Source organism: Propithecus coquereli, unplaced genomic scaffold, assembly GCF_000956105.1.
Source record: "Propithecus coquereli isolate 6110/MARCELLA unplaced genomic scaffold, Pcoq_1.0 Scaffold171, whole genome shotgun sequence".
Classification (NCBI taxonomy): domain Eukaryota; kingdom Metazoa; phylum Chordata; class Mammalia; order Primates; family Indriidae; genus Propithecus; species Propithecus coquereli.
This window is the reverse complement of record NW_012141747.1, coordinates 1,502,435-1,515,328: the sequence shown is the minus strand read 5'-3', so window position 1 is coordinate 1,515,328 and position 12,894 is coordinate 1,502,435. Positions and strand designations below refer to the sequence as shown.

General features: G+C 37.7%; 1 protein-coding gene across 1 annotated transcript in view; it reads left to right on the top strand.

Annotated features, from left to right (window-relative positions):
• The window catches only part of IL1R1 (interleukin 1 receptor, type I), an 86,506-nt gene extending 77,126 nt beyond the window's left edge, over window positions 1-9,380 (top strand). The window contains exons 7-11 of the mRNA XM_012641866.1: window positions 1,770-1,887; window positions 2,618-2,769; window positions 4,658-4,801; window positions 5,546-5,713; window positions 6,242-9,380. Coding sequence (XP_012497320.1) covers window positions 1,770-1,887; window positions 2,618-2,769; window positions 4,658-4,801; window positions 5,546-5,713; window positions 6,242-6,660 — 1,001 coding nt within the window. The 3' untranslated portion in view covers window positions 6,661-9,380. The remainder of the gene's footprint in view (window positions 1-1,769; window positions 1,888-2,617; window positions 2,770-4,657; window positions 4,802-5,545; window positions 5,714-6,241) is intronic.
• Window positions 9,381-12,894: the final 3,514 nt, after the last annotated feature.

Here is a 12,894-nt window from a genome sequence, read left to right as displayed (position 1 = left end):
ATATTGTCTCCAATAAGGAGAAAATTGCTTCTTGGGGTGAAAAAAAATCTATGTCAACACATATACTGTATATTTGTGATATTAAAAATTTATGGGAAAGGAGGCAGTTAGGGAAAAAATGTCTAAAAAGCCTCCAAAGGGAGCAATAATGAAAATGATCTCGAGAATCACCAATTAAGGAAAATGGCAATATAGATGTGTGTGTTTTTCATATATGAAAAACTAGAAATTGTAAAGATATCAACTCTCAAAATTAATTCATAGACTTAATGGAATTCTAATAAAAATATGAATGGACTTAAAAACTGGCAAGTAATTCTAAAATTCACTGGGGAGGATAAAATGATGAGGTGTATTAAGATAATACTGGTAAGATGAGTTCTAAATGATATTATTGATAGTATTTACTCTAAAACTTTAGTAATTAAAAGAGTGTGGTATCCTTGGCATCAGTATACATATGCAGATCAGCCCAGAAAGTCCAAAATAAATGAGAATTTATTTTATGATAAAGGCAGCATTACAGATTAGTGAGGAGAAAATATTATCAATCAGTGGTTCCAGAGTGATTCTTCAGCTATTTGGATAGAAACATTAAGTTCAAGTTCTCCCTCATACTACAATTATATTCTAGACAGATTAAAGAACGAAAACATACTTTAGCAAGGGAATCTTAAAAAAAGAAAAGAACAAAAACAATACAAACAATACAACAAAAACAATCAAAACAATAAAACAATGAAAACATACTATACCTAAAGGAAAATGTACATGGGTATTTTCCTGATTTGGTGGTAGAGAGGGCTTTTAGGAGAAATATAATGAAAGCAGATACAATGAAGAAAAATTTATACATGTGACCGAACAAAAAAAGTCTACATCAAGGAGTTTTCATTAGCAAAAATAAAACACAAGAAGCTAACTGAATATTTTTCATGTATGATGAAGGTTGATATCCTTGATGAATAAAGAGCTCCTACACATCAACAAGGTTAATGTGAGGATGCAGGTATGTAATAGACAGCAGGCATAACAGGCAATTCTTCAAAGAAAGGCCAGTGAGGACTAAGCTTATGAGAAACATGTTAATTCACCATGAATTAAAGAAATGCAGATGAAAATTTAAATGGATTTTTTTTCCTCTCTCAATTGGCGATAACTAACCAAAAACACTTGTTTTGGGAGAAGTTTGGGCAGAAATGGTGGTCACATACACTGCTGGAGAGTACGTAGACTGGTACAGCCTCCTTTGCGGAGGGTGGCTTTTAAAATATGTTTTTCTTTTAATTCAATTCTACTTCCAGATTTTTATTCAAAGTAATACTTCAGGATATGTATAAACACTGATGTATAAGGATTTCACTGGAATATTAGTCATCATAATGAAAAGTGAGAAACAAATTATGTTGAGCAATAGGAAAATAGTTGATCGTAGAATATCTGTATTATGGAATACTAAGCAGTCAAGACAGAGTCTATTATGGAAGGCTAATCATGTGGACCGAAATTCTGAATCCATGGTCATTAAGAAATAGTAAGCAATAAGACCCTATTTTAAGAATTGCATATGTTCACAGAGAAGACAAGGAATGAGATAGATAAAGTTACTAATAGTGGTTATCTCTGGGTGGTGGGTTTAAGGACAATTTTTCTTTGTGCTTTTCTATAATTTAAAATTTTTATTCAATAGCCACTTATTAATCTAGGTGTTTAGATAGATCAGAATAAAAATCAATTAATCTTATGATTAAAAATACATTGCTTTGCAGGATCCCGGATCCACTTGATCTGTAATGTCACTGGCCTGCTCAGTGACATGATCTTCTGGAAGTGGAATGGGTCCTACATTGACGAAGATGATCCAGTGCTGGGGGAAGATTATTATCCGTATGTATGCTAAGAGCCAATCACATTTTGATATTAAATTCCATGTCATATTTTATTAACACATAAGCTTGATGGTTTAACCTAATAGCAAGGGTTAGTTGGCGGTGGATTGGTCCTAACCCTTTGCTGACCATTTTGAGTTTTGCTAAGCTAAGCAGGATTTATAGGATCTTATACATTTAAGGTAAAAAAATACATATCATTGTGGTGCAAATTCCATACCATTTAGAAACCTTTCTAGTGAATTCAGTTATACATGTCACAACATTCCAATGAGGCACTTATCCTGAATTACTCTTCAAGTTTCTTAAGTAATTTAGAAAAGACTGGTTAAATGGGGTCAAGAATGAGAACTCTGCTGCTCTAAAGTCTCTGCTGGCCGTTACCTTTCCTTGCATCACCTGCAAAGTCCTTTGTCATCTACCCCAATCTACTCTTGTTTAATATATTCTTCTCTGTGCCCCGTGGAGACCAGAATGCACATGTCCATAGTTTTCTGCTTGGAAGCTGGTAATTTGAATTTGATTTCTCTGCTACTGAGTCTGTTACTGACAATAGTCTTAGGGCTATAAAATCTCAGATAGTGTTGCCAAAAGTCTGATTGTTAGAATTGTGATTAAGGCGGGTCATTATTTCAGCTGCAATTTATGTTACAAATAAGGAAATATGTCAGCTATACATGTCTTATTTGTAGTTGACGCAAGTAACTTACTATCTCTTTTTTGAACAGTCCGGAAAATTCTTCAGACAAAAAACGGAAAATACTCATCACAGTGCTTAATATTTCAGAAGTTGAAAGTAGATTTTATCTCCATCCATTTACCTGTTTTGCCAGGAATACATATGGCATAACTGCAGCATATATCCAACTAATACATCCAGGTAAACAACAAACTATTTGAAATGCTGTTTTATTTTACTGTAGTAAGATTCCATAAGGTTTGCAATGCTATTTCCTCTGCCTAGAACACTCTTCACTTCTTCACCTGGGTAACTTCTGCTCTTCTTTCACTCCTCAGCTAAACTCTTCTTCTAGGAAGCTTTTCTGTCTTGCCTGCCCTTAACTTAGCTCTCTGTCCAAACAGACCAGGTTAGGTGCTCTGTTATGTGTTTCCGCAGCACCATAGTCCACTTACGAGATCTATTGTACTTAGTTTTCTTTACTCAACTGTAAATTCTGTGATGGTGCTGACCATTTATCTTACCAATTATTCTATTTCCAGAGCAGGTAGCAACTTAAGTCCGGTACATTGTCAGTACTTAATGAATACTTTTAAGTAATAATTACATGATCAATGCATAGGAGAAGCCTAAATATCCACTGCTTTCATCACTTGGAATAATCAAACACAATATCGAAAACATTTGTGAAATATTTTAAGATAATTTGTGGTTTAATTAAAATAGGGTATTGTAAGTGTGTACATGGAGGAATATCTAAAAGAACCTACAAACTATTAGAATTAGTAAATGAGTTTAGAAAGCTCACTAGAGTAATCTTGCTATATACATATACGCACACACAGAGTATATATATAATTTCATGTATGTGTAAATACAAGTAGCATACAAATAGAAATTGCATTTATTAATAAAAGATAGCATTTATAACATCAAAAATTATCAAATACCTAAGAATAAATCTCACAAAAGCTGTTCAAGACCTAAGCAATACAAACCCAAAAAAAGTTGTTGAGATAAATTAGAGAAGAACTAAATAGATGGAGGGGATATACAATGTTCATAGATTGAAAGACTCAATATTATAAAGATGTCAGTTCTCCCCAAATGAATCTATAGATCTATAGATTCAAAGCAATTCCAATCAAAATCTCAGCAGTTTTTCTGCAAGTGTGTGGGTGTGTGTGTGTGTATGGGTGTGTTGTGGACACGTGTGTAAATGTACAGGTTTATTGTAAGAGTCATGTGGAAGTGTAAGGACCAAGAATAGTCAAGGTGATCTTAAACAGGAACACTAAATCTAGAGGATTTACACGACAGACATCATGATCTTACATGAAACTACAGTAATTAAGACTGTAAATGTGAACTATTGATTGGGCCAGTTGGATACTGGTCTGGAAAATGGTATATCTTGATTTCTACTTTGTCCCAAAATCAGTTCTGGATGGATTGAAGATCTAAAGTGGAAAAGTAAAATAATAAAGCTGTTAGATTCTCTTTTCTGGGTGCCTGCATGGTCTCTGACATTTAGAAGCCACTTTCTTCTTCTTTCTTCTTCTAATTCTTCTCTAGCCCCTCCCCCTTTAACCTCCCCTCTTCCCTCTCCTGCTCCTCCACTGTAATCATTGGTTGAATAATTGGAAAGAGCCCAGGAGAATGTGGAAATGTGAAACCTTCCCTAAATCTACCCCCAACACCCTTTTCCCTTCACCCCAGCTTTTGGCTTTTCCTAACTGACTCTGCTACCTCAGGGAGCTTGTGTAAGTTTTTGAGTGATTTTTGACTTTTACTTATTTTACTGTGAATGCTCTATCCTATGGTCTTCTGTATTTTTTCTGTGTTATTGTATATTATGCTATTTAGCTGGTAACATAATAGAATGTACCTTAGTTTTATATGGTTCATGCTAGGTTGCTTTGTACATTAGTACCTTAGATTGTTAAGTGGGAATAATGAATGAGTTAATACTATCTGAATGTAGACTAATCCCAAATATGGTTTTTCTGGGATGAAGATATTCAGTTTGCTATGCTCGAATTTTTAATTCTTTTTGGTTCTAATGTTTTTCCCCTCTTTTCTGCTATAGTCCCTGATTTCCAGAAGCACATGATTGGGATATTTGTTATGTTAACAGTTGTAATTACATGTTCTGTTTTCATCTATAAAATCTTCAAGATTGACATTGTGCTTTGGTACAGGGATTCCTGCTATGATTTTCTCCCCAAAAAAGGTATAATTTTATGTTCTATGCAATATTTTCTTGTTGGAGGGAGGAGATAGTTAGGAGATGTAGAAGATGACTAAGGGGGTTTTTACTCAAATTTTAAAATGAAAGGTGGCATATATAAGAATAGTAGCTATTCTTATACATAATTATTGTTTCATAATTGACTAGGCTGAATATCATTGTTTTCTAAATTTCTTCTTTAGTATTCATATTGGTAAGATAAACAGGGGTTTAGAGTACTGTTTATAAATTCAGTTATTCAGAAGCCATTGTTGAGGATTTGCTCTGTGCTGAGTAGGATGGTCATAGATCACTCTCTGATCTGCCTTCAAATAAAAAAAATGACTAGATTTTCATGCATCGGGGAGGCTCTCTCTTTCTCTTTTGCTTAAATTTTGCAAAAAACTAATACCACAATAACATATAAAAGGAAGAATGGATAGAATTCAGGGCTGAGACATTTGGGGTAGAAAATGAGAACAGGGAGAAAAGGATCTTTCCATACTGAGAATGTGCAAGATGGCCATCCATACAATATAAGAACAACGTTGTAGTAAAATGTGATATATAGTAACCTTGTAAGAGATGAACACTTTAAAAAGGTGGACCAATTTTGGTATTGCTGCTTCAATCGTACCATTGTACAAAAAAGATTAATAATTCGTTATGAAATGCACGTTGACGATATTGACTATCAAAGCTCTTATTTTTCCTTTTGGTTCTAAATACATTACATTTTTCCTTTAGCTTCAGATGGGAAGACCTACGATGCATATATACTGTATCCAAAGACCCTTGGGGAAGGGTCCACCTCTAATTCAGATATTTTTGTGTTTAAAGTCTTGCCTGAAGTCTTGGAAAAACAGTGTGGATATAAGCTGTTCATTTATGGAAGGGATGACTACGTTGGGGAAGGTATGTATGTAATGGAACAAAGTAAAGGCTTATTGTTGTGAAACTAATTGCTAACATTTGGGTTTCATCTTTTTAGAACGATGTGGCATAGGTACACATATTTGACAATTTAAAAACCTCTTCAGTGATATATGATGACGATTTTCACATTTATTAAATACAAAGTATTCACTTCTCTCATATTTTGTTGGAGCAATAATTAAGTGATTTTTACTTAGTTTTGGGAAACCTGATGGCTAGTTAGTACTTTAAAACTGATACAATAAAATAGGAGTAGTGTAGATCAAATGATTTGACAGGAAGTTTTTAAAGTTCTAACTGAAACTTTTCTGAGTTCTAAATGAAATTTTCAACTTTTGAGGACCAACTTTTGAGTTGCTCTATAAAATGGGAAATTCCTTTAATCTTGAGCAAGGCAAGAAAGAAGCATTAGGGGATGGATTGGAAGCACCTTGTGAGGTTTTGGTTCTGGAGAGAATGATTATAAATTGACATTTTACTTACTATGCTTTGCTTCATGTTTTTCAGACATTGTGGAGGTTATTAATGAAAACATAAAGAAAAGCAGAAGACTGATTATTATTTTAGTCAGAGAAACATCAAGCTTTGGCTGGCTGGATAGTTCATCTGAAGAGCAAATAGCAATGTACAATGCTCTTGTTCAGGATGGAATTAAAGTTGTCCTGCTTGAGCTGGAGAAAATCCAAGATTATGAGAAGATGCCAGAATCCATTAAATTTATTAAGCGGAAGCATGGAGTCATCCGCTGGTCAGGGGACTTTACAGAAGGACCACATTCTGCAAAGACAAGGTTCTGGAAGAAAGTCAGGTACCACATGCCGGCCCAGCAACGGTCGTCTTCAGCCAAACACCAGTTACTGTCTCTGGCCACTAGGCCGAACTCAATGGAGAAGCTGCAGAGAGAGGTTCACCTGCCTCTTGGGTAGCGTGCAGAAGCCTGACAAGAGCTCTGTGGGTGCCTCCTGTCTCATGGCTTTGCAGGCCGGGCTGTGCCTCCTGCTCACTGGTACAGTCATAAAATGTACCTGTAGAGTCCGTTATCCCTGAGGTCACCTGGAATCAGATTGTTCAGGGAGAAGGACGTGCTGACAATAGCAGGCCAGGGTACTGCAGAGAAGAGGGCTTGGGAAGGCCTTAAGGAAGGCAACAACTGCCCTCTCTGAATGTTTAACTGCCGAGGAAAGGCACAGAGACAGCAAACTAGAGGAAAGAACATGCAGGATATGGTCACCATCCATAGATGGTTTTGTGAAGTGGCCCACAGCCCAAGGGCAGGGCCGTGGCCCTGTCTGGGGACTCTGTAGGGTCCCTGGCCCTGGAGTGTCTCTCCTGGGTGGGGCTGCAGGTGAAGTGAGACTGACACCTCACAGAGGAAGATGGACGTATTCTTGGAGAACGTTCCATTTGCTTGCATTTTCCATACACATCCACTGCCAGCAGTTTCCAAAGATTCAATTTTACCTTATAGACCTTGAAAACTGTCGTTTCAATGAACAAAGGGATTCTCTGGGATCCCAAGGTTTTGAAATCATCTTAGCTTTCCATAGGAGAGAGAGAATTTTAAAAGCAACAGAAGCAGGAATTGATCCACCTGTTAATGTTTTCCTCTCTGGCATGGCCATCCAGTTCTTCCTTATTCTTCTGCACTGTCCTGGGCTCATTGCTTCTTTGGAAGGACAGCTTCCCAGTGGCTTCCTTCCTGCGCTGTCCCATGCACAGCCCATAAATGACCCGTCCTTCCTAAGATGCTGTTCTCCTCTCACCCTGCTCCTGCTGGAACGCCTCTAAGGGGCTCCTCCAGTTCAGGAGCTAAAGCCCTAGCTCTCCCGCCAGCTTGTCACCCCGACCTGCCCTCAGCCTTCCCTCACCGGTCCTGCTGCGTGAACTCCTGGGTCAGCCTCGCAGTCTGGGCACCTGACCCGCTCTTCCATCCTCTCCCTACCCCTGCCTCCTCTGACTAGAATGCGGTCTTAAATTTTCTCCTGCTGACCAGAATTTGACTCACATTCAAAATTTACCCCAAGTTCCTAGTCCCTGAGAGAGACTTTGCCTAAGAGTTTACTCTCAAACCCTCTCTCTCCGCCATGTGTCAATGGTACTGACTGCTGGTGACCATTCTAGGGGAGGGTTGTTCTCTCCCCACCGGAGTCTGTGCTCTTGGAGGGGGAGGCCGTGGCTGCGTCTCCATGTCCCTCTCTGCATTCCACGAGTAATTTGCACATATGACACAGATTTGCATATTGCTTTATTGTTTAAAAATGTTCTCAGATTATCTTATTTAAGTTTTGCAATTATTCTAATTTTCTACAGAGAGGAAGTGACCAATTTTTTTTTTTTTTTTAAATCACACTCTAAGTTCTATTGGATCTAGGACTTGAACTTCCATTTCTGGCTTCTAGTCCAGTGCTCTGAATACTTGACATCAGGTAAATAACTATGCTCCTCACGCCCACCCCAGCACTTTTGTGAGAAGAAATGATAGTTTTCTAGGAGGCAACAGAGTCTAGGAATGCTTTTGTTTAAGAAAGCAAATTCTAAACTTTTCAGTGTTGGAATTTACAAAAATGATGTTTAGATTTTATGAAAAACTTTTCTACCTTCATATATTCTTCCCCTAAAGTTACATATTTCTTGGTCAACTAAAAATGAAAAAGAATTGTGTTTTTCTGGTATACAAAATTTTAAAAAAAAATTTGATGAGAGTCTTCAGCATGATTAGAGAAATCCTGGAAAACCGCAAAGCCAAGTTTATGTGCCACTTATTGCAGGACACATGAACAGTTTTAAAAGTTGTATGAACGTGGATAGGCCTCCTGGTTTTCATATTTTTATGTTTTTGATATGTAATATTATGGGTGGACACACATTTTTATTCGGAATAATATTTTTCCCCCGAAGTTGTCAGAGCTAGACACCAATGCACAGAATTTCATACTGACTCTTCCCTTTCCATCTACTGTCTCCTGGGTGTGATCTGACAGCATTGAGTGACAGTGCTGTGTAGAGCTGCCATTCTGAAAGACAGGGCCTTGTTTTCATTTGGCAGTATCCGTAGACTGCAGCCAGAGGTCCATGGGGGTAGGGTGGGGGTGTCACATCCTGAAAAGTCTATTAGGTGCTTTAAATTTTTAATTTTGTTCATGATTTTAGTCTGTCATCTAGAAAATATATCAGCATGCACAGTGCCAAGAAAGCAAGCCAATTCTGAAACTTAGAATTGTCCACAAAATCGGCCAGAAAGTGGGGAGGAGTTGACAACCAAGAATTTAAGGAGGAACAGGAATCAACAGATAAGCCTGGGTGAAAGGGCATCCCAAGCAGAAAAGTGCAATGTCATTCCCGTAACTTCCAAGGGCTGGATTAGGGGGGTGGGGTGGAGAAGCTACATTTTTAGTTTCCTATGAACTTTCTTTGACTTCTGTCTTTCCCTCCACACCAAAAAAACCTTTTTAAATGCCTTCCCCATTGGTAAGATTTTATTGCACTTTCTGATGGTATTTTTTTTTAGTTAGCCTGAGTATTGAAGAAGAGTTTGCAAATGCAGCAAAGTATTTAATTACCAGTTGTTAAAACTGGGTTAGCAGAATTTATACTTCCCCTTTCCTGCCTTTCTTTTTATTTTATTTGCAATAAAAGAAAAGGTAATGAGCCATTTTTTTAAATGACAATTTTGATAAATTATGTGTGTACTGGTTAACAATGAAGGGTTTTTTTTTTAAAACTTGTTTGTATAATTCTGTGGCAGATGCCAAATATTTTTTATATATCAAAACATCAGATTCATGTACAGCATACATCTTTGATCAATAGACTGTACTTGTTTTCCAATAAAACTGTCAAACTTTCCATTGAGTGTTATCATTGAAAATCTCTTTCTTGGCCTGCCGTGGCCACAGCTTACCTGCACATTCTGGGACCTGAAGGAGGTGAGGATTCCTTATGCAGAGAGTTCTTTGTGGGGTTGGGGGGAGAAGGAGAGTGGAGGTCAGAGGCCACTGGCCAAACAATGAGCCCTAACTCCCCTTGGGTATCCTCCACTGGACTCCATCTGTTTAGTAGCTTCTCAAATGGATTAAAATGTGTCATATTATTAACTGTTTATTAACTTACTGTTGCTTTACGTGTTCATATATTTTTAAATAAATCCCTCAGTAAAATTTTAAAATATGAGAACTTATAAGAGTCTAAGAATCAGCTATCCAGAAAACTTGCCTATCCAGAAAACTTGCCTATCCAGAATTTCTCACTGGAAGAAATCAGAGAGCTTTTCACTATGTTTTGGTTATGTTACCAGTTAGTGTGTTTTTTAGCTAACCATTAGAAAAATCAGTGCTAACCCCCATTTAAAGATCATGTTTTTTTCTTTCTCTCTATCAGATAACTTTTCCCAAGTAAATACACAATAGGTTTGGGCAGGGTGTCTGGAATAATTTCACATTAGCAACGTCATCTTGTGGGGAAAGACCGGGGATTAATTCTACACTGTCACAGTTTTGAGACTAGAGCACAGCACCTGGTTGTGTTAAATTCCAGTTTTCTCATCGGTAAAATAGGACTTTCTATGTTACGAGGTGTTCATATGAGGAAAGCCTCTGTCCAGTACACGGGATAGAATCTCAAAACATGTTCTCTTAATTTTATCACTTGATCAGTACAGATAAAATAAAAAATTTATTTGTCCAAAATGTATCCTTTTCAAATTCTAAAGTTTTGGGTTTGAAGGGAGAAGGAGGGGATATAATCTTCATGTTAACTTTTTAAAATGGTAATAGCTGCTACTTAATCTGATTTTAGGAAGTCAAGATCTGGTTTGGTATTTTTGATACAGTAGGTTCCCCACATATTAATTGAAGGAATTTTAAGTATAAATATTATACAATTACAAGATCAGAGATTTCCTCCAGCTAATTTGTTAAAAGAAAACCTTTTCACCTTTGAGGGGAGACTCTGGAAGTGTGGCCAGGTTGGCTTAGTGTAAGAGGCCGCCAGTGGGGAGGGGTGGGTAGCAGGTAGAGAAGAGAATGGGTGGGCTTGAAGGGGGGAAAGTCGTTCCTCTTTTTTTTTTTTTAATGAGAATTAAGATCATTGAGGAAAAAATAAAAATAAAAAATAAAAACACAGAAACAACAGATATGGCATTCCAGCTTCAAATTGTACCCCATCTCCTGAAACTGTGGACGGTGCAGTTAAGATTCCTTAGCAAGCCTTTCAGTGGTGAGTGCAGAGAGAGATTTTGCCATCAGCATTCTTTTGTTGCTTCCCCGACACCAATAATCCAGTTTTCACCACCAGAGAGAAATAATGTTCCCACCAGTGCTGTTTCTGTGGATGAAGAATAGCTATTACATGTATTGACTTCCCTTTCTTCCTCACTATTCAAGTTCTCAGAAGACGTGAGAAACAGTTCTTTACATTTTTCTTCGATAGCGCTATGCTTGTGATGAAGTACATAATAAACAGTTCTAAGAAAAAAAAAAGTCCCGAAAAAAGCTATTAAAATCCAAATCTTCAAAATATAATTACTTAATATATTTGAGGAACAGTTCATGATGACAAGATTTGGCCAAGACAAGAATTTTTAACTAAAAATGATGTTCATCAAAAACTTATTTCCTGGAAATTGAAAAGAAAATCATGTTCCTCTTTTGCTAAAATAAAATGCACAAATGAGCCATTACAGTGGCAAGAATTCATAAAATAAGAGTACACATGAAAAATGTATATGAAGAGACAGGTGAGAGGGACTATTTTTGGTGTAACAGCATTTATTTTGCAACCAAAGTGTGTGCATGTGTATAAATTTTTAGGGAAAAGAAGAGTTTCAAGAAATAGATGATACTATTTAAAATGAGTATTAACCTTTCAAAACAAAAACATGCTCATCTTACCACAGGTTGCTCAGGTTTCTTCTGAGGAAGGTTGGCTGATTAAAATACATAGATCCGGCCGGGCGCGGTGGCTCACGCCTGTAATCCTAGCTCTCTGGGAGGCCGATGCGGGAGGATTGTTTGAGCTCAGGAGTTCGAGACCAGCCTGAGCAAGAGCGAGACCCCGCCTCTACTAAAATTAGAAAGAAATTAATCGGCCAACTAAAAATATATAGAAAAAATTAGCCAGGCATGGTGGCGCATGCCTGTAGTCCCAGCTACTCGGGAGGCTGGGGCAGTAGGATCACTTGAGCCCAGGAGTTTGAGGTTGTTGTGAGCTAGGCTGACGCCACGGCACTCACTCTAGCAACAGGGCAACAGAGTGAGACTCTGTCTCAAAAAAAACAAAACAAAAACAACAACAAAAAAAACAAACAACAAAAAAATACATAGATCCAGTACATTCACCTTAAATCTGAACCCTAAACATGAGCACAGTAGTCTCTAAAATTTGCAGCTGTTAGACTCGTTGAGCCTGTATCACCTGAATCTAAACTCATAGGATTCTGTTGACTTCTCTAACGTGTTTTTCACCAATTGGGGGATTAATTTACTCATAAAGTGAAGTCGATGAAGCTTGTTTTTCTTAGAATCTTTGACCTGGAAGCGATCCCATGTGTCACTGGTTTATGTGTCCACGTCTGGGAAAGGCTGCACTGACACCATTCTACAGGGTTCACTGGATTTCCTCTAAATCAACATGTTCTGAAATGAGAGTCCTCAGGCTTCTTTAGTGAGAGGGTGTTGCATATTTCACAGCCTGTGGGGGCTGTTAATGCAAATATTGCATCTCTCTCTACTCCTGTGCTGTTTTTGTCTCACTGTCTTTAATCCCACAAAGACTACCAGGTATAGCTTGGCCAAGAATGTGTTGATGCCTTCATAGTATTAAAAAAAAAAAAAGAATGTGTTGAATGGAGGTTACATTTTATATCCTTTCCTATGTCTCAGTGCCTTGTGGGGTAACTCTGGGGTGTCTCCGGATGGGCAGGGTGACAGGTCTCTCTGTTGAGATTGTCTTACCGGGAAGTTTGGGCAGGAACAACCTTCAGACTCTGAAGTAGCTTGGGATCACTTGGGATGTCTGCTTTATAAGAGTTAATGAGCATGACTCAAGCAGGTTAATAATATTCCTTAGCAGCCATGTGGGACGGCTTCCACTTCTGCCACCCATACAGGCTGACGCAGGGCATGCAGTAACTGCTCCAGTGGGATCTGCAAAGGAATGAATTT